The 26612-nt window shown below is 40.9% G+C and overlaps 2 protein-coding genes across 4 annotated transcripts in view; one reads left to right on the top strand and one right to left on the bottom strand.

Annotated features, from left to right (window-relative positions):
• The window catches only part of Ptbp3 (polypyrimidine tract binding protein 3), a 297169-nt gene that overhangs the window by 45520 nt on the left and 225037 nt on the right, over positions 1 to 26612 (top strand). The gene's annotated exons all lie outside the window — the stretch shown is intronic.
• The window catches only part of Kiaa1958 (KIAA1958 ortholog), a 120623-nt gene that overhangs the window by 28228 nt on the left and 65783 nt on the right, over positions 1 to 26612 (bottom strand). The window contains exon 3 of one of the 3 annotated variants that reach the window (XM_051187880.1): positions 5132 to 6178. The exons of 1 other annotated variant lie outside the window; for it this stretch is intronic. In XM_051187880.1, coding sequence (XP_051043837.1) covers positions 5136 to 6178 — 1043 coding nt within the window. In that variant the 3' untranslated portion in view covers positions 5132 to 5135. Of the gene's footprint in view, positions 1 to 4501; positions 6179 to 26612 lie in introns of those variants that run through there. One more of the 3 variants, XM_051187879.1, reaches the window with a different exon arrangement.

The raw sequence follows: 26612 nt of genomic DNA, 5'->3' as shown, positions 1-26612 counted from the left end.
TATTGTAGAGCTGGATTCCCAGAAGGCCCAATGAAACAAGAATTCTCTTTGGTCCATGATCTGCAACTAGAATCCATTACTTAGAGATGTGGGCAGCTTGCCTCCCCATTTATAATTAAAAACTAAATATAAGTGGGACAAGCTGAGTGATATTTGTTAGGAAACAATTACACCAGAGGTGATTTTTAAAATTTTCACAATAAAACAGGGCTAAAATCAAGACATAACCCTATACAATGAAAAATCAGTTTTCACATTCAAATAGCCTATATAACAAACATGAGGGTTAATTCTGGGCATGGTGGTACACACCTTTAATTCCAGCACTCCAGATCCAGAGGCAGAGGCAGGCAGACCTCTATGAGTTCAAAGCCAACCCCGTTTACACAGTTACAGCTAGCCAAAGCTACACCATGGGACCCAGTCTTTATAACCAAAACAAAAATAAAAGTGTTTAAAATACAGTTTGGAAAAGAAGGAAAACACACTTTAACTCAGGGTTTACTTCCAATAGGTGGAATTTCTTCTCTAAATTCTATCAAGTTTTTCTATAAAGACAGGAGTCAGGGTGTCTGGGTTCTCCTGCTCTAATCCTAGCAAGACAGTAAGACCCAGGTACTTTTATCTGTTTCCTATTGTGAGGAAGAACAGGGAAGGCTGTCTAGCAGCAGCCCATTCAGCACAGCCAGGCTAGGCCTAAGGCGCGGACTCTCCAGGAGTATGTGTGAGTGTGCACATGCCTGTTCTTTCTGAGGTATCAATCCCTTCACCTTCCATCATCTCCCTGCGGGAAGATACGCTTTCCTAGTCTAAATCCTGGCAATCACTGGGTGAAACAACTTCTTAGGGCCTTTCCAGAGACAGCATCTAAAGTCACAATTCAGCAGACAATGGCTAATACCCATTCATTCTAATTCATCGTGGCTTGCACTAAAACTCAACTTAGTACACTAAAATGTCATACTTTTAAGAAACCACAATCTTTAATACCAAATCAGGTCTTTCACTCAGTTCGGGCAAACCCCACTGGGGAATTTTCAAGTAAACTGGGCCTTGAGAGATCGGTCTTCCTTTGCCCTGATTAAAGAGGTCAAATCAGAGTTGTTGGTAGTTTATCCACACAACTCCCCTTTATCTGCTCTCAGTAGGAATAGAGCAGTGATTGGAGGGTGGTATCTACAGTATACTTCTGGGTTCCCAGACCTGTCTGATGCTAAAGATGACTCTATCACTGTCCTTAAGAAAGACCAGCCTTGCTAACTGCTGGGCCCCAGGCTGTAGCTCGTCACTTTAGACATTCTACTGCAGCATTAGGGGAGCACAAGTGAGTGGCACCAGCACAGCAGCCAGGGACCACTACCCCCACCCATTCACTGGGACATGGACAACCCATCAGATTTCCCCCTCACAAAAGAGCAGCAATGCTCACTTAAAATGGTAACTAATGAAGACAACTTACAGAAGCACCTGGTACGGGACACACCGTACATTCCAGCTAATGACTGTCTCAGCAGACCCTGGCATTCCAGTGTGCGTGCAGTGTGAACACTGTAAGATGTAATAAGGTGAACATCACCTTATAACTGATTTTAAGAAAAGCTGTATCCCAGCACTCAGGAGGCAGAGGCAGGCGGATCTCTGTGAGTTTGAGACCTGCCAGGTCTACAGAGTAAGTTCCAGAACAGCCAGGACTATAGAGAGAAACCCTGTCTTGGGGGATGGTATGGCTCCAAAGGAAAGTCTTCATAAAATATTCAAAGAAGGGGCCGGAGAGATGGCTTAGTGGTTAAGAGCACTGGTTGTTCTTCCAGACCCAGTGTTCAATTCCCAGAACTCACATGGCAGCTCACATCTGTCTGTAAGTCCAGTTCTAGGGGACCTGACACCCTTACACAGATATACATGCAGGCAAAACAACAATGCACACAAAACAGAAAAAAAAAAAACCCTCAAAGCAGTGGGATACATTCTACAGCTAATTATATCCGATGACTTAAGTACCAAGTGTGACAGGCAATGCAGAGCAGGGTCAGCTCAGAGATGGGGACACTCTCAGAATTTACCCATCTTCACAGACTTCCCACCAACTGGATAGTCAATAAATATTTGCCTAGGTAGCCATAAACTTTCATCTCAGCCATTGATATTATGGCTCTGGGTGTTAGTTAACACCAGAGTCTCCAATAATAAGAACCTAGCTGACAAATCAGAGACTTAACCTACACCAGAATATATGCTGTAGATCAGGTAATACTTTAATTTAGGGAAACGAGCTGTGTAAGGTGTTGCTTTCCTGTAACCCAGCACTTGGGATGTGGAGGGACAAGGCGTGGACTATGTGATGAGACCCCTGCATCAAATAGAACACAACACAACAACTTAGGAGAAAATGAATTAACAGGGAAATGTTAAGATAGTTAAAATTATGACATAAATATTTAATAGTTGGCATAAATTATGTATGAAACATTTCACATTAGCCCTAATAACCATGACAAATGCTGGCCATGGGTAGAATAATTTTTCTAAGTTAAAATTCCAAGCAATAAAAACGGCATCTGGCACTGATATGTCCTCAGTATAGTTTAGATAAAAATACACAATTTAGAGGTAGTCACAGAGTTTTTATAATTTAATTAAAGAGATTCTATGCTTCTTCTAGTAAGCCTTTTTTTTTTTTTTTTCCAAAATGTTGTTTTAATCTAAATATCACAGTGTTCCTATTTGGTTAGTTATCACAGCAAAACACAAATAAATAAAAATCATTCACATTATTGATATAACTGTCTTGATGAAAACGTAGTACTTAAGATTAAGCAGGACACGTGCTCTGTTAGTACTCAGAACCGCCTAGTTCCATCCTCTCTGTTCAGTGCAGTGACAGGCTCCCTTTCTCAAAACCAACTCTGCGGCCAACACGACTGAGGACTTAAAAAACGGTGACGATAAAAAATGACAGGTATGCTACATAAAAACAGCCTTTAAAAAGTTCTGATACTCCCTTAGCCTGGACACACAGGGGAGGGCCTAGGCCCTACCCCAAGCGACTAGAGATTTTGATGATCCCTCCAGGAAAACCTCACCCTCCCTGGGGAGTGGATGGGGAATGGGATGAGGGTTATCAGAGAGGGGCAAGGGAGGGAGAGGGAACTGGGATTGATATATAAAATAAGATTGTTTCTGATTTAAATAAAATTTATTTTTAAAAAGTTCTGACTCCAAGAAAGGAGAGGGTTTGCAGGGGTGGGGAGAGAGTGGGGAAGGTTTGCAGAGGAGTAGGAAGAAAGCAGCTGTGTGTTTAAGTGGAGGAAATGGGGAGGTAGGTTCGAGGACAGTATGCAACTTTGAAAGATCACCCAACATTCCTTTAAACTAAACAACCTTCAGCAAAGGGAAGACACTGTTTCCATTTCTGGCTCAAACCACTCAAACCAACAACCAGCCCAAAATGAAAAAGGTGAACAGAAAAAGGCTGGAGTGAGAAGGCAGACTCCTTCATCCAACTTCTGATTTCACCATAAAACAAGGGTAACTTGCTTGCTCAAAGGCTTAGATAATACTTGTCTAGAAATATGCACATCTTTTCTTAACAATGCTTCTCTAGGAAAGACAGGCCCATCAAGTTACGTCTACCCACGAATGCCCCAAGCAGACCTGCCACTTTGGCACTCAAGACCACAGCCTATAAGAAAGGCCCTAGTGCACTAACTATGTATTGATGTGAACAGGCCCCTAGCCATGGAAAAGCTCAACTCTGTGACAATTTAGTAAAGTAAATAAAAATATTTCTCTTTTCATATCAGGAGATAATAAAATACCATCCACCTTCCAAGCTAATGTAAGTTACAAGGTTGACCTGGAGGATAAACACATCCCCTACAGGGCCTCAGCTGTGATAAACACATGGTGGGTTTTAGAGCCCTTATATGTGCAGGATGGGAGGGACCCAGCTCGGTCTCACTGTGACTCTAATTCTAATTGATTTTTCAAGTGTTTTAAGTAACAATTTACCATAGTCTTCAAGACTTGAAAACAAAGACTGTGAAAACCACCACAAATGTTTAACCAAAATTATTCCAACTACAGAGTACCGCAAATAAATGTATTTCTATTTACTGGGAAGAAACCCAAGAATGCTTTGAGTCCCACTAAGCCTGGTGACAAAATATTGTGGTTTAAGATGGGTGTCAACGCTCCTTTGATTTTAAGTGCAGAGTCAAGTGACCCCCCTGGGGGAAAGGGACAGACTTAATGCTTAGAAACAGTAACAGAACACTTCCAGATTTCTAGTGCGGGGCCTCCATTTCCTACCTTCTCTTTTATGCTTGATATACAATCTAACAATTGGAAATATTTTCAAAGTTTTTCAGAGTTTAAAATCTCTGGTAAATCTGATGATCCAACTCATTTACACGGACTTGGGGAAAAAGAACATTCTATGCGGGTCCAAGCACACCACTAAAAATGAGCTACGTAACTGTCCCCCCCATTCAGATTTTGCATATAATTTAAAAATGAGACATCTTCCAAAAAAGAATGGCACCTTTATTCCTCCTTCTGCTCCCAACCCCCAAAGAAAAGATCTTTACGCACTGGGATCTCCATAAACGTTGAAAATTGAGGCTCAGGATTTGAACCTACACTAAAATATTTGCAAAGAACTTGACACTGAGCTTGACACCCTTTCAACATTCTGCATGAGCAGTAAAGGTGTTGTCTCCTCCAGATTCATATAGAATTTTAAAAAATTAAAAAAATAAATCTATCTATAAAGGGGATTAAAAGCAGGAGGTGAGGAGGACACAATATCTTGAATGACTCTGGGTTTCCTTTCTTACAGGTTTTTAAAAACGGAATTCTTTCTCTACCATTGCCTGAGAACCACTATGGTTTTGCCAAGTCTGTAAGAGCAATTACATGTAATCACCCACAAGCACACTTATTTGTCTCAAGCCTATAAATACTGCGTTAGTGATACTAAACTATTGCCATTGGCTTATCTGTAAAAAGAAAAATATAGATTTGCATTTTATAAAGTTAACACTGAGGGCAGGTGAAAGGCGACGAAACGCAGTACACAATGATAGTTTCTTGGGACACAGAAACCAAAGTGAGGTCTTGAGCAAGCCACCTGGTCAAGCTGTGTCTGAGGAAGAGTCGTAAGAGGAGACAATGAAATTGCTGCTGTTGGAGTGGCCAGCAACCGACTGGGCCGCCTGCTGGCTCAAGTTGTTGCAGATGAGCACCAGCTGGTTGCTCTGGGCCTCAGACAAGGTGCTACAGCTCTGGTAGACACTGAAGTTGGTTTTTCTGCCTGGGATGTTGCCTTTCTCGCACATGGTCTTCACCATCTTGGCCAGCTTATTCTTGCCAAGGGCCTGGCAATTATACCAATGCAGAGCCGCCAAGTTCACAACTGGCTTGATGGACAAGTAGAAAGGGGCATCCTCATAGCGCATTGCGGGAGGCCTCCGCTGGGCATACTCTTTATAGTCCTGCACCGGGCAGGTCTGCGGGGCATGCTGGGTGGCATAAACTCGTGAGTCTGTCCCTCCTCTCTTGGTTTTAGCATTCAGATCACCAGTGTCCTGACCCATCCATTCCAAATACTCGAGCCCAGTTTCCGTGACCCGGAGCCGGATGTCGCCCCATTTCAAGGTGGATCCATGGAAGCCCGTGCAGTGCCCAAAAGCTTTTGTATTGTTGAGCCAGACAAGGTTGAGCAGTCCCTCGGGGTTATACCTGCTCAGCAGTCCTCTCTTCCGCAGTATGAGCTCGTCGGCAAAGGTGAGCTTCATGGACTTGTGTGGCTTGTTTCCTTTTCCTTTGCAGCGCAGCTCAATCTGCTTCTGTTTCAGGGCCTCCTGGGAACGCTTGAACTCCTTGTCCCTGGTGATGCTGTAGCCATACCTGTGCTCTTTCAGGTACCGTTCCAGCCCACACTGGTAATTCGCCAAGCTGTTGGGTTCGTACTCAGACCCATCCTTCTGCCTGGCATCCACGAAGAAGGAGGCAAGGTAGGCATCTAGCTCCTTGCAAGGGATGACATAGATCTCTCTGGTTTCGGAAGGGTACTTGGAGATGAGGAACTCCCGGAAATTGCGGAGCGCGGTCTGCGTGCTCCGGATGGTTTTCTCGTTCTGCTCCCTGCTGAGCTCAGCTGCTCTTTCATCCTGGTCTGCAACAAATGGGGGAGGGGAGGGACAGAGAGGGTGTTGATGAGTTCAGACAATGCACTTGCTACGCTGAAATAAAGTTTCTTCTTATAATGAAACGAGAAAGGTGGATCAATTTTGAGAGAACAGCGATAACTAGTATTCATTGAAAGGGCTGTCGCACTAAAGCAAAATTCAGTTTCACAAATGTACTGGACAAGATACAGCCCGTTACAATGAGAACTTCTTTTTAAAAATGTTACATTTTGTTATTATTGTGTGGCACGTGTGTATTATGTGTGGGAGTGAGTGTAGGTACAAATATTGCCACCTTTACACAACTCCAGGAATTGAACTCAGGTCCTCCGGCTTGCATGGCAAGCACTTTTATCCTTGGGAGCCATCTTGCTAGCTGAGTCATTGGCACACAGCTTAGTGAGTGAAGGTTTGTAGAAAGGGTGAGACTGAAGGTAGTCTGTCTGAGGGAAACGTGGGACAGAAATGTGCTATCTGTCCTATGTAGCATGTAAGGAATCCCCTCACAGCTGGTAAAATCAACTGGAGGTGACACTGGTTCCCCCTGGCTGCATCTGTCACTAACACATCACTGGGAGTCTACTTAGAAAGGACTAAACACATTTGAGGGCGGTTCATTTGATATTTGCCCTTCTATAGGAATTCAGATCAATGCAATTTATAAGTATTCTTTATGGAGAGCAAAACAGTTTGTATGTAGTTAAGTGATCAGAATCAACCTGGTATTTTAAAGGAAAACCAGGACTACTAAACTTCAGGGTGACAAGGGGATAATTAAACATGAATTTTACAACTGAGATGAAAGAAGAGCTTCTCTTGGTTCAGTCGTCTTCTGCCTGAGGGACTTGTAGAACAAGCTCCGATCATCCATTACAAAGCACTGCTCCTGGGTAGACCTCACACTTTACTAGCTTCAGACTTAGGATGCTTGGCCAAATGCAGGCTATCTGTCAGCAAGCCTGCTAATCTGCATTTTAACCAGTACCTCTATGCTCATGAGGAGACTCAAAAGCATACCCAGGTAAACAATGTTCTAGAAGCCCAAGCCTGTAAATCCTGCTCCTTAGAATGCTCCTCAGGAGGCAGGTCTCAAGTTCAAAGCCTACCTTGACTCAGAAAAGCCAAGTTCTATGCCTATGTCCTGTGTAGGAAACTCCATTTTGACCATTAAAAAAAAAAAAAAAAAAAAAAAAAAAAAAGTTGAACACTAAGTGGTTTCATTTTTTAATAACATTTAATTTAAACTAGAGACCCTGACATTACTAATAAAATAACTTGATTTAAAAACACCTGCTCTGTATGGCAGTGGTCTGGACAAAACCTGAAAACCCAAACTAGAATTACACAACAGAAAACCAGCCTATCTACTGCTATGCAATGAAGTTGGTTTTCCTATTGATTTTTAAGAGGGAAACACAAAGTTAATCTAAAACAACAAAAATACAACGTAAGACTCTTGGGTATAAGGCAATAGCATTTTGTTTATTGAAAATATCTATATAGGAAAAATTTCAGATTAAATTGTAAGACTGCTCAGTGGAAGTCTTCATAATTACTATACCCAATAATGGAAAATAGTTTATTCATAGAACAAACTACTTTTTTTTTTATAAAGCATTACCATATATCTATGAATAACCATGTTATTTTTAAATGATGGTCGAAGACAGATTTCCAAACTTCATGTACACAGGCACACTGGAGAGATGACATCTCCAAAATTCAAGTACACAAACAGACTTTATGTTTCAACAGCTTAACTTTCAGGCGCCTCTTTTTTGTAGTTGAAATTGTTTATATATTAGCAATGAAGACCACCTTCTCTTTCCATTAAAACAAAGAAGCAGGTTGAGTGTGACCTCTCACCAGCTGGTTCCCTTGGCTATTTACATGTGAGGCCAGAGGGCAGCCCAGGTTTACTTTGGCTGCTTATGACAGTATCTAAAAGCAGTCTTCAAACTTCAAAGCTTTCCCGGAAATAAAGATTCACAGGCAACACCAAGAATAAGATTTCCAGTCCCTCTATGTTCACCTGGACTCTTAGACTACATCTGTGCAGACTATCGCCTGCAATCAACTACAGTACCCATTTGGAGGTATGATTTATCAATCAGTGAGCAAAAATACTAACAGACAGAAACTGTGTTGGGAGTCTAAACCAAGGTACTACGAATTAGGATTTTCCAAAGGGCTTTTGGACAAGGGCAGTTGAATCTTTAAACTGGAATATTCTACAGAGCTAACAAAACTAGAGATTTAAAAATTTCTGTCATTTCAGTGTGCTTGTATTCACAAGGTATTCAATAACCACTATCAAATCCCATCGTGACTTGCCTCATCTACTTAGCCCACACTCATTTTGAGCTTGTAAAATATTCAGTATTTTTACCTCCTTTTACAAAAATAAATTTAAATTAGATTTGGGTGTTAATTTAAAAGTGAGTGATGATTTCAGGGCATATGAGCAAAACACCCAGGTACACTGGACTCTGTGAAGCACAGGGCAGCTGGTGGGGATGACTGTGAAATGGGGTCATCATGGACACAGCTCCCTGACCAGGTGGCCAGCTCTCCTCTGTCTCTGAGCTGACCACCTCCTCAGTCCATCCTCAGGCTCATCTTGTTTGCAAGGCTTTCCCTCTTTTTTTGCTTGGTCTCAAGCTTAGTTAAGAAACAGAAGTTGCATCTGCTGGGAAGCAGCCCAAGTGGGCTGCTGTCTTTTCTAGCAGCTTGGAAGGCACCACAGGAAGCAGCCGGAGGGGAAGACACCCTCATCCACTTTGTATGAATTAGGGCAAAGACACAGTTTTGAAATGCAGTACAAGTAATAAGTTCTCAGCTAATAACAAAGTCAAGTTAGACCAAAGAAAATCAATAGGAAATATGAAAAAACTACAAGTATGCATTTGTCTCCAGGAAAGTTTTCTGATCCATTCATTTTAAAACTCGTTTATTAGGAACAACATACAGAGAATATAGTCATTATATGTACATGATTTTGACGAGGGTATTCACCCGTGAATCTAGTAACCATATTGGAAGAATTCCTTCTTCCATCATCCCCTGGCACCAAGAAAACTGCTTTCCTAACTTGAAATAACATAGTTTGGCTGGACTATTATTTTAATGCCTATGAACGGAATCTTGGGGTCTGGCTTCTTTTTCTTGGCTTCCTCCACTGTTGTGTATTTGCAGGTATGTCATCCTCACAGCAGTGTGATGCTCCACTATACATAAATCCAGTATCTAAGTAAACATAAACCCCAAAGGCCCGGAAGAGTTAACAGAGCATAGCAGCCAGGAGCATGCAGGCACAAATGATTTTCTTCTAATTAGATCAAGTATTTGGTTTTGTATCTGTGTGTATCTGTTCACATGTGCAGTATGTGCAGGTGTGAGTGCACAATACTTGGTATAGACCAGCATTGGGCATGGGTAGCTTCTTCAACTGGTCCCCACATTATATATTATGTTGTGTATGATGTGTGTGCACTCATGTGTGTGAGTGTGGGTGCACATGCAGAGGTCAGAAGTGGGAGAGTTCCAGTTCTCCCACCCTGAGACAGTTCACCCCTGCATGTAGCTGGCCTGCAGGCAGCTGGAACTCTTCTCCTGTTTCACTGTAAAAGGATTGGGCTTTGATATGAACATCACCACATCTACATTTGAATTCCAGAGATTCAAATTTGGGTTTTCATTCTTGCATAGTCAACCCTTTATCCCTTTAGCCATCTCTCCAGCTCTTCCATTTACTTTCTGGAGATAGAGGCCCTCCCTGAACATGCCAATTTGCTAGCCTGGCTACCCTAGTCCCAGGGATCCTCTGGTCTCTGCCTCCCCAGGAGTGGGACTATGAACACACAATGCTACACAGAACTTTTTACAGTGGTGCTGGGAATCTGAACTCAGGTCCTCATGTTTGCAGGAAAGCACTTTTCCAACTAAGCCATATCCCCAACCCCCTAAACCAGTGGTTCCCTACCTTCCAAATGCTGTGACTTTTTAACACAGTTCCTTATGTTGTGGTGAACCCAAACCATAAAATTATTCCATTGCTACTTCATAACTGTAATTTTGCTACTGTTACGAATCACAATGTAAGTATCTGATATGCAGGATGCCTGATATGCAAGGGTTGAAAGCCACTGCCAGTTCCCTGTTCCCCATTGACAGAGTAGGGTGTTTACACCCTCTCCGTGCTCCATTAATCCAATTATTCCCTCCCTTGTTAGTAGATGGCATGGAAACACACATAATTAGTGCAGTATCTTATGCCCTCATTTGAGGAGCTCTATGTTAAATTTAAATTCAGACACATTTGCTCTGTTGCTGATGCATCCAATTTAAAATAAGCACAAATTATGCCATCCCTGTGTGCTGTTATTAAAGCAATACATCTACGATAGTGAGCAATTCTTGATGTTTAACTTTTATTATTTTCATGTAAAACAGAGCATTTTTTCATTTTTCACTTAGTAATGTTCTAATTCTCTATAAACTAGTAAACAATAAGCCTGTGAGCTTATTAAATAAGAATGTATTTTAAATTTAAAAAATAAAATATCTGGTGAGCAGATTTACATGTAGGAAGCCGAGGTTGGAATTAATAATGAATACACACACTCAGGAGTATCATTACTTCATGGGCCCTGAGCTTGTGAAGAATTTTGATGGGTAAAAAGACAAAGCCTTAACAGGTGGGAAGATAACGACACAGCTAGAGAGGTCAGCAATGTATAGAAAACTAGTTTAATAGGCCATGCATGGCACTGTGAACTGCTGTGTATTCTGCAGGAGTTGAGATCTTCAAGCTTAAGTTTAAAGAAGCTTCATCTATCTATAATCTATGCAGGGAGTGGTTTGGAAGATCAGATACCATTTGATTAACCAACAGAGGAGGGTGAAACATCCCTCAGGAAACTGCTTGAGCACAAGGCAAAGTTGAGAAGGAAGCAGCTTGCGTTCACGAATCTGAAGCACTGATCTTTGTTTATAGGGTAGGGGACAGTAGAACAGGGAGAGAACTAGACCAGTGGAATGACCATGGAGACTATGCTAAGTGCAAAGAACTTCCCAATGTCAAAAATCTGACAGACACACTTGGTAAATAAATAAATAAATAAATCTATAGCCATCTTCCCTCCTCTGCTGTCCCTGTCATGGCCTTCCAGTCATCATCCTCATGTGTGCTTGTTTTATATCCTTCTCCCTCCACACAGCTGACTCCTCAGACACCATGTCTTGTTCATTCTGGAGAAGAATCTGAGAATTAACTGCTCAACACACATTGGTGGGCTGAGTCACACTCAGGCTCAAAGAAAATTCACTGAGATGACTGTGTAATTACTTAGTTCACTTCAGATCAGCTGTGCTGACTGTGTTTAGAAAGCATGAAGAATGAAGCAAGGATCACATATTTAAATGTGATCCTTTTTTTAGGATTGTCAACAGTCAGCTGTGGTCAGGGTTGGTGGTGTTGACTATCCACAATAATGATATGAAATGACATAAAAGGCCCTGGTAGTTTTCCCCAGGTATATTTCATTAGAAAATTAGAATTACTAGCCATCACAACAAACTGCTTCCTGGACATGGCAGTTCAAGCCTGAAAGCCAGTTAGCAGCTGAGACCAGGACTGTCAGTTAAGGCCAGCCTAGGCTACATAGTAAACCTATCTCAAACAAATTAAAACAACAACAAAAACTTCTGCAAGATAACATCTTATCTTATTAGGATAACATAATAAGTGATGTTTTAACAAAGCCTGTATTAGAATATATGTAACCATAAAAGGAATGACAGCCCCTCCCCCTTTCCTTCATAGATACATCTTGTTTGAGAGAAACAAATTTCTTATGACTTCCTATGTTGGAGAAATAAGATCCCTGTTTGACCATCTCAGGAAACGGGAAAACTCAATTTTATTTGTTAGCTATAAGTGAGGGGGAGAGAGGGTAAGAGGGAGGGAGGGAAGAGGAACTGGGATCGACATGTAAAATAAAAAAAAATAATAATAAATTTAAAAAAACTTACTTGACAACATTTATGCTTCACTTTTTGAAACTAGCAATAACTTAATATCCAAAACAGTAAGCTATGTTTGCCTTAAACATAGAAAATAAAGTGTTGTAATTTTTTGATTGCCATAAAATACATTAAAAAGTCATTGGCTTCCTTCTCTTTTAAGTCTGTTCCTTGATCACTTTCTGCCTTTTGCTAGAATTTAAACCCAGGCTACTTTCTAGGACTGTTAATGACACTACATGAAGCCAGGTGTCTCTTCTACTGTAAATATTTGACCAGCAAATTGTTTCTATGCTTGCGTAATCTTTTCCAATTGTAGTAAAACACATTACACACACACAGAGTTTTTGTTTTTTGAGCAAGGTTTCTCTTTAGCTTTGAAGCCTGCCCTAGAACTTTCTCTGTAGACCAGGCTGGCCTTAAACTCATAAAGATCTGTCCATCTGTCTCTGCCCAAGTACAAGGAATAAAGGCATGCGTCACCACTGGCCGGCTAACTTATGCTTTTAGAAACAACAGCATAGGTAGTTCAGTATATTTTTGATAGTGTCTTTTATTGAAGCAGAAACCATTCGAAGACATCCATCACCTGCTTATTATCCTGGGTGAGTATACCAGGTGACTCCAAAGACTCTGGTGAAATTCCTCAACAGGAATTTAGGAAAAATAAAGAGAGCACAACATTTTGTAGTGTTTATTAAGTCAACACAAGGAGTCTGACATGCCAGGAAAAGACTAGTGGTTATCTATATATGAGTTAAATCTGACCAGGAAGATGTATGTTGAGGTGGGGGTGAGACACCACAACACAAAATTAACTTATGGCTATCAGGGTGTAGGAGTCCTGCTGTACAAGCCACTGGGTGGTTCTAACACAGGTGTGGTCCATGAGTGCACAACACTCTGGGTACCTATGAAGCTCACTTCTTCCTCTGAGGAAGCCAACGCCCAAGCTCTATCTCAGATACATTACTGGTCATGATGCCTGCAGAATAGGGCTTATAGTCTGATATTTTCACTTCCCAGGCAAGATAGCTGCTTAACACTAAGGGGGTTATGTTTATTGTTTGTTTTGGAGGCAAGGTCTCTGTACCATGATGGCCTTAAGCTAATGGAATCTCCTTGCTTCAGGAAGAGGAATCTTTCTCTGGAATCCTTGTTATTTATTTCATTTTAATTTTTAGTATGCGTGTATTACTGGGTTTATTCATGTCACTGTAGTGCTTGTGTAGGTCAGAAGAGGGTGTTGAGATTTACAGGCAGTTGTGAGCCATCATGAGTGCTGGGAATTAAACTATGTAAGAATAGTACACATTCTTAACCACTGACTTATCTTTCAGCCCCTGGAATCATAAATACTGTTTACCTAACTGCAAAACCATTTTTAAATCCTATCTACTTGGGCCCATGCACCTGGTATAGGTAGTGTGGTCAATGGTTAATAGATCTTTGCTAATATAACATCCTTTTCAAATCTTAGATGCACTATTTGAGCTGAGCTACATAAAATAATGTCTTCTTAAACTTAATCTCCTAAGAGTTGTGAGAGGTGAATACGACAGACAGAGAATACAGTATTGGGCACATAATTTATCAAGTTCAACACTTTAGACAAATCACTGCTTAAAAAATGTGTTCCAGTGCACTGAGCCTACATCTCCTTATCTCAGCTGGAGATGCAGCTCAACAACAAGCACCTGCCAAGAAAGTGTCCTGGGTCTGATCACCAGTATCACAGACAAAAGCCACCAGCCTTTTAGTCCCAACTGAGTTCTACTATTTATGCTTTTTTTTTTTTTGTAGCAAAACATTTGCTAATTTTTCTAAGCATTTATAAGCCACTCATACATAAGTAAATACTTTGCTATGGGCAGTTGTGAACTGCAATTTATATCTCAAGCAACCTTTTGGAGACCATTCTTTCCCCAAGTTTGTGGTGTTACTTTGAGACAAGTTATGGTGACTGACTGAGTTCAGTATAGAATTAAACAATGGTACAATCATGGAATTCTCTCTTCTGAAAATGCTGGCTTTTTAAATAAACAAAGCATGACACTAAAAGGCAAAAAGGAGATCATCCAACAGGTATAAAAAAATTAGAAAAAGTTTAAATCTCAAGGTTAATTTCTACTCACGAAAAGAAATTAAGCATTCCAAAGCAAAGGCAAAAGAAGAGAACAAGAGAATAAATATTGTATGATATTAATCACAATAAAGAGCACTTTCATCCTGGCTGAAATATATTCTTAAATCAACTTTAGAATGTGGCTGCATTTGTAGGCTTAACAGCATGAAAACCACCCGACAGTAATTAATGTAATAAATCATCTCGTGGACCTTTTCATAGACTCTGACAGGGCTCATTGATATATTGCTTATTAGAGACCACAGAAACTTCTCCCCCACCTTTTATTACACTGCCAGAGACACTGAATCAAGAATACCTTCTGATGTGTCTGGACTATCTGCCACCGTTATAATACACAAAATACACAGTGAGCTGCTAGCAGACTCTGAGATACCACACAGAGTATCTCAACCAAAAAACAAGCCTGCCCTCACTTCCCTTGACTTGAGGCAATGGCTGAAGAACATAGATTCATTGCAGATTCAACACTTAATTTCCCACAGCTGAGTAATGAAGCCTTGCATGCCCTCACGGCACCAGCCCCTTTACGTTTGTTCTTGCCTGGCTCTGTAAGTGCACAGCACAGAAAGCTTACACAGGCATTTCCAATCAACCCATGCATGTTTGCCCAGTGCTTTTTACATGATTCCTAAAAGATACATGCTAAAAATTACAACAGTAAATCATTTCCCAAAGTAAAAATTAGTCCCTGCATAGTTAAGGAATTTAGCCTTGACAGCATAGCACCTCAGTGAGCTGACATGCCCTTGAGTTTGGTGTATACCTAACTTGTAATTTCTAAGTAGCCAAACTTTAAATAAATCCATGATTTAAAAGAGTAACTACTCAAATATGAAAAAGGGATTCTATGGTACTAGAACCCCCCCCCCCAGGGAATTAAAAAAAAACATAGTAACAACAAGACAACACACACACACCCTACTCATAAATCCACCAGACTATCATCTGATACATTTTGAAGCCTGTCTGGTTTTCCAATTCCATTTTCCTCCCTTTAGTGCTGAGGACCAACCCAAGGTGTTGTATGTAACCAGGAAAATGTTCTGCTGCTGACCCTCACCTCTCAATTTAAAATGTAACTAAAAATACTACCGTTAATTACTAAGAGTAGAGTCCATTCTTTCTAATTACAGTCTTTGTTTTCCTTCTGTGTCCTATCTTACTTTTCTCTGAAAATATTATATTTGCTTTGTCAAATACTCAAGACCAAAAAAAAAAAAAAATACTGTTAACACAGTCTGGCTAAGATAGCATTTGTGATACATTCATTTTGTTCATGCAGAATTTCATAAGGATTTAAAATTGAATTTACTATTCACAGTTCACTCAGAAATCCCTAGTTGATTCCAGGGCATTCCTTGTGCACATGACCATGCTGGTCCAGCTGCTCTTCCACACTGCAGGAGAACAAGCCTTCTAAATTCCAGCCTGTCCATGCTGTTCCCCTGCTGGACCTCCACGATTTCCTACCACAAAGCCCCTGTCCACCTCACCAGCGCATTCTTCATTCCCGCCCCAGTGCACCCATACGAGTTCTCAAACGCCCTGTTCTTTCACTAACTCAGGAGTGTCTCTCTTCAGAGTTTGCACATGAGCCCTTCTTCAGGAATATTCTTCTGCCCATTTCTTACGATTGCATCCTTATTCTCAGGCCAGTGCCACTTTCCTGAGGGAACCTTCCCAAACCCTGCCCTCATCTCAGCAGACACTCACTTCTCTACCACAGCATCTCTAGCAGTGTGTATGTGTGACTATTGGACTAGCATCTGTGATACGACCTTACAGTATGAGCTTTATGAAGTCGGGGACTTTTATTTTCACCACAGATTCATCCATGATTGAAGAAGTGAATAGTAGTTACAGACAGCTGAGTGAATTAATTTAAGTATCAGAACATATACAACATATACATTAAAACTGTGTAAGAAAACTATAAAGCCAAAAGGAAGCAGAAAATTATGTCCTATTCTTTTAAAAATAATTTATTATTACATTTGGGGGAGAGAGGGGGGAGAGAGAGGGAGAGAGCACCATAGTGTTTGCGTGGAGTTTAGAGGAGCCTCAGGCCATTAGGCCTGGTGACAAAGTGCTTTTACCTGCCGAGGCACCTTGCAGGCCACATGTCTTCCTTTCTGGAAGTCTTGCTATTTGTATGTGTGCTTAGATAGTCAACAAAGTGTATTCAGAGCCTCAACATGGGAGGCACTGCTTTAAGTCTCTCAAGTATGGGCAAAACGGTTTTTGTTTTTTAAATTTCTTTTTATTTATTCTTTGTGTCTTTCACATCTTGCATCTTAATGCTCCAGCAGATAATAGATGGGGTGGTAGTTGGGGTGGGCTAACTCAGAACCCTGGTTCTGGGCCTGTGCAGTTGCGCAGTTTGGGGGTCAGCCCACCAGCTCCAGTGTCATCACCAACAGGGTGAGCTTTCCAGCCAGGCTAGTCCATCTTATGCAGCAATGAGCAAGGGGTAAGGCCGGTTCTCTGGCTCCCCTGCTTTCATGCCCCCAGGGTTACCTCACCCCCATCTACACCATCAGGGCCTGCTCTACTAGGGAGGTGCTGCCACTGGGGAGGGGCAGAGCCAGCTCTTATGACCTCAGGGCCAGCTCTCCCCCCCCTCCTGCCACAGGAAGCGAGGGGGGGTCTTCTCTCCCTTGCCCCTGCCACCATATGGCACTTGAGGGGTGGGGCCAGATCTCCCAAGCTCACAAGCTGCAGCTCCCTTGCCTACACTGTAGTTTTTGTGTTTTGCTTTGTGAGACAGGATCACTGTGTGTAGCTCTGGCTGTCCTGGAACTAACTCTGTAGACCAGGCTGTCCTTGAACTCACAGAAATCCACCTGCCTCTGCCTTCTGAGTGCTGGGATCAAAGCTGTGCACCCCCCCACATAAACTGCAATTTATAAACCCTTATTTGCATCCCTTCTGTGAGGACAAACAAAGCAGCCAGAGACTAGAAGTAGGAAAGAAAGAGGCGAAGTTTTGGAGGGATGAAACAGGGAAGATGCTGGTCTAGGTGCAGAACATCACTTTGTAGCTAAGGAGAATGCTGAAAACCAAGAGAACTGCATCTTGGTCAGGAGTGGGGCATAGGCACCAGACTCCCAGGGTTGGAATTAGACACCTCCCACTGGTTATTATCGTGTGACCTTCCTGTGACTTAACTTCACCTGTAAGGTTGGGAGGGCTGATGTATCTATCACAAGTCACTAGAGAAATAAGCACTCAGCAGCATCGGGTGGTACTGCTGCTATTTTACACAAACTTAAGTAGAGAGCTAACCAAGGATGATTCCATGCCCTGCAAAAGGGTTAAGAGGTTAACTCACTCTATGTCAGCTAGGCACATGACACTTGGGAGGGGCAGGAGGATTTCTGTAAGTTCAAGGCCAGCCTGATCTGTGTTAGTAAGTTACAGGACAGCCACCAGTTCTACAGTATGACCCATTTCTCTCTCACACACACATACACACACACAAAGTAAAAATCCTCATCGGGAACTTGTCAAATTCCTCTGGCTTCAACAACTGAGAACAGCCATAACAGGAGGTAACATATGATGGGTATGAAATAAAATATTATATCCACTATACAAATTACCCAAAACTTCTGATTAGAAACCACTTCTTCCTTTCCATTTACACCTCATTTATATAACTGCATATTTTAGTCAGTACAAATAAAAATATGAAGACATCTTATATAAAAATGCATAGTAATGTAAAAAACAAAAAGCAGTGATTAATCAACCTGAAGTAAAAGATATATGGTGCATAAAGCCCAAGGAAAACAAATAACATAAAAATGGAAATGTGTAAGACACTAATAAATTATCTCCTTTTGAACTGAGTTATAAATATTCATTACATTTCACCCAAGAAGCAATAACCTATTAGAAGAAAGATGCTAATTTTTCTAAGTTGGTCAGTGATGATAATAAAGCACATTTTAGAAAATCTCTTTGTAAAATAAAAAAATAAAGTATTTTTCTATGTAGGTTAGTATTCTACCACCCAGTTATAAATAAAAGCAAAAGAGAAAAATAAAGCCTTTAACATTGAGAGGCTTGCTTTTTCCATAATAGAGAACAGTTTAGAGGCACTAATTACATTAGTAGTCGAAGTATTAAAATGCTGGTAACCATTACATAAATCTTAGCATACTCAAGACTAAAATTACCTGTAAAACAAGAGTTCAAACATTTTCAAAAATATTTAATTGTGTGCTTTGAATCAAATCTTGTTCAGATTTATAGGAACAATAGATACTACAGTTTTTTCCTGGAAAATGAACTTTTAGGCATTACAGCAAGTGGTTTATTTTAACTCTCAACTAGACCTAGCTACTTTATTTACTATGTTTGAGACCCTCACACCTTCTTGATTTTTAAGTGAATTTTCTATCTAGCACATAAATAATGGGCTTCATTATGAAATTTTCATAACAGAGATCATTGGTGAAAAATGTTTCTGAATGAACTCCTCCAAAAGTGATGCCCCATCTTATTCTCTGTCCCTGTTGTCATTCAGTATATTACAAGCCAATGAAGCTAAATTGTTAGTCTAAATAAAAAAACAGGACATCTAACGTTTTCTTTGGGCACGCAACAGACCACTGTGTGACTACAGTGTACAGCACTGAGCTATATCGCCCCAGCACATTGCTCTGCCTGCCACTTCAGAATCATCTTGAACTTGATTTTATTATTCCTCAATTATTGTGGGCTATATGTACTTTATAGGAAAACCAAGAACTTGGTTCCTATAAATCACTTAGAGATTTAAAAAAAAGTAAATAATGGTATAAGTATACATACATAATTACACCCAAAGTAGCAAGATTTACTAGTCATCGCTGACTTGAGTGAAAAACATATGGCTGCTTCTGATGTTTTAAAATTATCATATCAAATATGGCCCAAACAGTAAAAAGATGATCAAGATTATCACTCATTAGAGAAATGTAAATTGAAAGCACAATTAGATTCAGCACTTCAATCTAGTGTTGATTTGTATAATTAAAGGCAGATTGCAACATATGTTGGCAAGGATCTAGAAGTTAGACCCACATATGATGATGGGAAACAAAATGGTACAACCATTTAGGAAAATAGTTTAGCAGTTCCTTGAGATGACAAACAGAGCTACTGCATTATTTGCCAAGCTTACTCCTAAGGTATATGCTCAAGAGAACTGGAAACATCTGTCCATGTTAAAACATAAATCTGAAGATTGGTGGTGGTGGCACAGGCCTTCAATCCCAGCACTCAGGAGGCAGAGGCAAAGCAGGTGGATCTCTGTGAGTTTGAGACCAGCCTGGTCTACAGAGTGAGGTCTAGGACAGCCCAGGGTGTTACATCAAGAAATCCTGTCTCAAAAACTACAAAAACCTGAACCAGTGTTCACAACTGACATTTTTTTCCATTAAGAGCCAAAAATGGAAAACAAAATGTAATGTCCACAAACTGACGAAATGTGTCACATCTACACAATGGGTAACATCTAGCCTTAAACAGGAATAAAGTACTCATATGGGTGTGTCTATACACACAAAGAGGAAAAATGAAGTCCAAGAATAGATAAACTATGAAACCAGTTTATAATTTGGACAAATAGCATATGTCTGAACAGGAAATAAGAAACAAGACTAGAGTTGGGAAATTAAATATGTCCTCAAGAAGCAAAGCCAGGACTTAAAATACTTCCTGAGATTTAAGTAAAAATAAACAAAATTTTCCTGAATTATTCAATACTGAATGGTATATGAAGTGTCTAAAATAGGTAAACACATAGATACAAGGTCAGGAGCTATGCCAGAGGGTCTCTGCAGGCCACTGGACTGGTGGTATCTATGGACTTACCCAGTATGCTCCAATACTGACCAGCTGGGTAAGATGTACCTACTTGTGTAACTATGGCATGACTGATACAAAGTAGCCAACCACCTTATGCTTGGTTTTGAGACCTGGCCCATGGGAGGGAATTTATGCCTGTGTGATGGTTTGAATGAAAATTACCCCAATAGGTTCATAGGAAGTGGCACTGTTAGGAGGTGTGGCCTTGACGGAGTAGGACATAGAACTCTCAGCTTCTTTTCCAGCAGCACCATGCCTGCCTGTACGCCTCCATGCTTCCTGCCATGATGACAAAAGACTAAACCTCTGAACTGTAAGTCAGCCCCAATTAAATGCTTTCCTTTGTAAGCATTGTGTGGTCATGGTGTCTCATCACAGCAATGAAATCCTAACTAAGACAGCCTGTTACTGTAAATGCGTTCAAAAGCCCACAGTTTGGGAGGTCATAATGCCAGTGGGGAACCTGCTATTTCTGTTTTGCTCAATTATCATATTGTCAAACTGCCTCCTGCATGTGATGTCCATGCCCATGCATGCGAGCTGCTCTCAATCTTGGACAGACTTCTTTTGCAGTAGGTAGCAGTGATACAGAGACTCATTAACTGGTGGAAGTACTGAAAATAAGTAATTGTTGAGTGCTCAGCCCTAATGGAACCAAACTGCATTACACCTATAACATTCAGTGAATGTGATCAAAGAGGGTCAGAAACATAAGAGCTGGAGGAAGATGGGGAGGGGGAGGAGTCGGGTGGAGGTTACTGTGACAAATGCTGTCTTCAGGACATGACATGTTACACTCATAATTCATGGCAGCTACAATTACCTGTACAAGACCAAGACAGTCAAAATTCCAGCACCACAGGGAGGGGCTTGTGAGAGCCTCACCTCTAGCTGAGGAACTACTAGCAGCTGAAGGCTACTGAGGGAAGGAGAATCTTTTTTTTTCTTGAGTGTGGCCCCAGTGAATGGCCCCAACCCATGTGTATGGGTTAAACCCATGTGTGTATGGGTAGCACTAACTGGACCAAACAGTTACTGGAGGAAGAAGAAGGATGTGAGGTTAGGAGAGTTCAGCAGGGACCAGAGAGGAAAGAGAGGTGCATGAAATATACATTGTAGGGCTGGAAAGATGGCTCAATGCTTACAAGCACTGGCTGATCCTCCAGAACACCCACTCAGGTATTTCCAGCACTGCCACGGTGGTTCACAATCATCCATAAATCCAATTCCAGGAAATCTGACACCCCCTTCTGGGTAAAAAAAAAAATACACATGCAAAACACCCATATGCATACAAAAATAAAAACCACATCACAAATATGGTGAAATTTTTAAAGAATACACATTTTTAAAAAGTCAGAAGAGCCTAAATTAAAATTAGGGATTGAAGGTAAAGGGGGAGGGGAAGGAAGCAACAAGGATGAAGTTCACAAACACTATCCAGTGGAGGCAGAAATCGCCAAATTGCATTCAGATGGGAGGGTTTTATGCCACATGAATTGTTTCAACAAATGGGTAACTTTCTGCAAAAACTGCAGGGTGATCGCTAAAGTCCAAGGCCCTCATTGGCAGAACTTCCCAGTTAGACATTTGTAAGTCTCTCTTACAGGTGGCGCTTGAGAGTGGCTCTCCTTCTGTGACAAGTCATTTAACCTGCTACCTCCAGAGCCACACCCTGTAGCATCCACTCAGACTCACAGTATCCAGCCAGACAAGTTCTTTCTGTTCCTTTCAATTGTGGGTTCTGGAACTAATGATTTAAATGAAGAAAAGGATGAGCCCTGGCTCTCACTGGAACAGCACTCTGTCTGAAAATTGTTTGCAGCTTGTGTTTTCCCTTAGCCATTGAATTTGTGTCTGTGAACTAGTTCCGTGCTGGCTAAGCTGCCTGAGTTCCAGTCGGTGGAGTTAACAAGGCCTCCATGATACAGCAGAGAAGCTGGGAAAAGCCTAACAGAAACAATGACAGAATGGGTGTCACTTTCTCAAGTTTTGCTTTGTCACTTAAAAACATTTACTTTAATAAAAAAAGAAAGAAATGGATTCACTGTAAAGAATTAAAGCAGAAAGATGTTTCTGCCTGATCCTGTCTCAAAAATCTATACTCAATTCTTATTTTTCAGAGGTACCACCATAAATAAACCAGTCAAAGCTGTGTGAGGTGGTGAATGCTCTTTAATCTCAGCACTTGGGAGGCAGAGGCAGGCAGATCTCTGTGAGTTTGTGTCCATCCTGGTCTACACAATAAGTTCTAGGATAGCCAGAGCTACATGGTGAGATCCCTGTCTTTAAAGGGAAATAAATAAATAAAGGCAGGGGGAGTAGGGGAGGCTTAAAGCTATAAAATGTTAGATACAGTCTGTGAATTCCAGTATTAAAAGTTGCTTTCTAGGAGCTAAAGAGATGGTCAAGTGGCTAAAGCAGTGGGCAGCTCATCCAGAAGAATACAGATGGATTCTTAGCACCAACATGGCGATTCACAACCACCTGTAACTCCAGCTCCATGGGAGCTGACACCCTATTCTGGCCTCCCTGGGTACCAGACACACAAGTAGTCCAGAGACATCTACACGGGCATAATATTCATATGAGACATAAAATAAAGTATTTTTGAAGTTGCTTTCTACTGCATTAAGAATGCAGTTACAGACGCCAAACAGATCTAGTATTTCAGCCCACCCTGCTTCTCCTTGAGAACTACAGGCCTTGTGAAGAAGCATGGTGTTGCACGCCCTTAACCCAGCACTTGGAGGCAAAGGCAAGAGGAGCTTGGAGATGCAAGCCATCCTGAACTACATAGTAAATAATAGTATTTTTTAATTTTGGAGATAGGTTACCAGTTGTCTGCAAAAATAAAATTACAATTTTACTGTAACTCAGCTTATTTATAGCTGAGTAGAAAGTATTTTTGAATAAATTATGAGGACTGGCTTGACTGTAGCTTCTCTACTTTTAATTTCTGGCTAAGAAAGACTTGGCTTTCATTTATCATAGCAACTTAATTGCTCATCTACCCACTCCTTCTGAGTCATATATCATCCTAAAACAGTCCTAATAAATGTGTTCTCCAAAGGCAAACAATTTACACAAAGTCATTCAATTTGATTAACAATATCACACTTTGGCAATTATTTGAAACTGACTTTTTTCTTTTAAAAAAGTATTTTTTCAGACCGGGGTTTGACAAATAGCCCAAACTGTGCTTGAGCTAGCCATCCTGCCTGAGTTCAGCCTTCTAGATGTTGGGATTACAAGCATAAGTCACCAAGCCAGCTACTGACCAACCTAGGTTGTCTTGAGAGGGCAAGGCCTGGGAGGGGAGTCTTTTGCCCAACACTGTAAGAATCAGTCAATTGCTGTGTTAGTGTCATCCGACCTGAACTTGGCCCTTGGTATTTGCTTAATTGGCAGGCAAATGAATGGTCAGAGCATACTTTAGAACTCTTGTCCATATAGAGAACTGCACACATGACTTCACTGTAGAGTTCTGAAGACTTTTTGGTGCTGTCTAAAACAGTGGTGTGCTTCTAACAGGGAATGTGCAATTAGCACAGATCCCCAGAGGCCTCTACACCATGCATGCCCTGGGACACCATCGTGCCTCTTCTCTAATGCTTTCAGTGCTGCTGTGTGTGAGCAGCCACTCTGACCTGGGTGCTAACACCACAGGAGCATGATCTTCCAAGAGAAGGAACTGCAGGGCACTGTGGCATCATATGCATAGCTTTCACCAGTGACTCCAGTTAGTCTTTCAGCACCCAGTCCCTGTGTCCCCGAGCCTGTTCTCAAGCCACACTGGACCCTTTACACTCTTCCTATGTATGTCCACAGCCCTGCTGTCTTTGTTCATGCTGTCCCGTCTGAAACGGTCTTCTGTGTGTTCTTGAAAGCCTAATCAACTGTTCCACATATGTATTTCACCGCACCGTTGGTCTTCTGCCCCCTTTAAATAATGGTATTCCCACAGACAGGGAATTTGACATTCATCTTTGTTTCTTCCCCATCCCAGCACAAGTGTCTGTCATATCATACAGCCAGCTGATCGTGAAAAGAGGTTCTGTTAAATGCAAGTAACTTGTCCAGATGCTTGGGGGGAAGGATAAAAATAAAACTAAGACACATACTGCTTTCTTGCTCCTGATATACAATGTTTACATTAAAGTCTAGGTCCTTTTAAAAAAGGATTCTCAGAAAACTAAATGATTACTTTAAATCTTTTGGGGATTTGAACAAGTACTAGGCATGACCTGAAAATAAGGAGAGAGGAAGCAATGGTTCAGGCATAAGGTCAGAACCTACATCACTTCCCAAGGAGTAGTCACTTAACAAGGACAATGAAAGTACTAATAGTGGTGGGAATTACTTGGTTACTCGATGTTTATCATAGGTCAGGCCTCCTCCTTAGTGCTTTACCTTACAGCCTTGCATTTGGTTTTTACAAAACACTCTGTTAATTTCCAAGTGTGGTTACAAGCCAGTAGGAGGCATCAATCCAAAAATGTCTTGTTCTAAATCCTGGATAGCCAGGCTGCCTGCCACATGATCCTCAAACAAGCACTCTGTGAGGAGAATGGTGGCAAAAAGAACCCGAAGATGTTTACTGTCTCTCATACTTTTCAAGGCTTCCGCCTCATGCTTTCCTGTAAGTTCAGTCTTGCTCCTTTTTGTAAGAGGCACACACACCTTTGAAGAATACAGCAATGTAGAAAGAGTACATACGTGTGTATATGCATGTGTGTATACACGTAAGTATACACATTTTACATATTCCTATCCTTTAGAACACCGTTCGAGTATATGCCAGTATATCTCTAAATGACACAACCTTTTCTCTCTGCATACAAAACATCTTAGACTCACTGCACTAACAGTAGTAGGTAGCTCTGCCTGCTATCTATTTCAAGTTCAGAACTTTTAGGAATATTCTTATCCTGTAAACGTCATCTTAATTCCTACCTCTAGCTATGTGGCTAACCTCGGGTTGAACTTCATAGTATTTCTGGGCTAGGGGCCTGATATTCCTAAGACCGGATCAGGGGTTAGTACAAATGCTGTGACACGGATTCTATCAACTGCCAGACACGTTACCAGTTAGCACAAACAACTTCACTCCACACGTAAATCAAGAATCGGAGATGAAGCAAATACTGTACTGGGAAAGCCAAGGTTGAAGAGAAAGCCAAGAAATAGGTGGCATCTGAATCCAGGAGGAATGCTTGCTTGAAGATCTATATCTAGCCTGAAAGGCAATTAATTTTCTTCTTGGATTTAACTCAGTTTCTATTTTTGAATAAAGAAATCATTATTTATTGTGTCATCATGAAACAAATCACAGAAAGCAATACACACCTTTATTAATTTTTAGATGCTCATTAAACTCAATTTTAGTAAGTAATTTTTCAAGGACAGTAAACAATTTAGACTATACCATTTCTTTCTAAATGTATTTTGTTTCATATAAAATATAACCATGGGGTAAAAATAAGAAAAAAATAGAAAGAGATCAATAAAACAGGAAAAACTAGAAACAGACTAGATTTAAACAAAAATGTGATATACATTTAATTCACTGGAAATGGGAACTGTTCAGTAAATTATTCTAGAACCTTGTAAAAATAATGACATCAAATTCTACCTCCAATATATTCTACTTTTGAGGGCATTTTTTGTTTTGTTTCGTTTTGGTTTTTCAAGGCAGAGTTTCTCTGTATTGCTTTGGACCCTGTCCCGGAACTCACTCTGTAGACCAGGCTGGCCTCAAACTCACAGAGATCTGTCTGCCTCTGCTCCCCGAGTGCTGAGATTAAAGGTGTGAGCCACTGATGCCCGGCTACTTTAAATGTCAAAAAAAGAGAAAAGGAAAGAACATAGAATCAGAAGAACGAAGGATAACTATTTTTAATTAGTTAATTTTATTTTTTAAGTGTGTGTTTTTCCTGTATGTATGGAGAAGAGGGCACAGAATCTCTTGGAACTTGAGTTATGAATGGCTGTGAGCCACCATGTGGGTGATGAGAATTGTACCCCATTATGAGCAACAAATGCTTTTAACTGCTGAGCCATCTCTCCAGCCCCAGATAACTATCTTTAATATGCTTTTTACCATTGCAAATGCCTGGGATCTAACCCAGCTGTACCACTGAGACATTCCACATCCCCTAAAATAACTATTTACCTGATCTTAAGGTAGGGAACAGACTTCCTGAATAAAATGCCAAATGCAGAAAAGATGGCAGATTAAACAGACAATGAAAGGCTCAAGAAAATCTATACTTCCCAAAACAGTACCAACAAAATTATGACCCAATATATTTTCAAGAGACATGACAGACTGGGTTACTATTTCTAATGCATTCAGGTTTCACATGTCAACATTTCAGCCAATAACAGGC

This window comes from Phodopus roborovskii, unplaced genomic scaffold (genome assembly GCF_943737965.1).
Source record: "Phodopus roborovskii unplaced genomic scaffold, PHOROB, whole genome shotgun sequence".
Lineage (NCBI taxonomy): Eukaryota > Metazoa > Chordata > Mammalia > Rodentia > Cricetidae > Phodopus > Phodopus roborovskii.
This window is presented reverse-complemented; position numbering and strand designations above follow the sequence as displayed.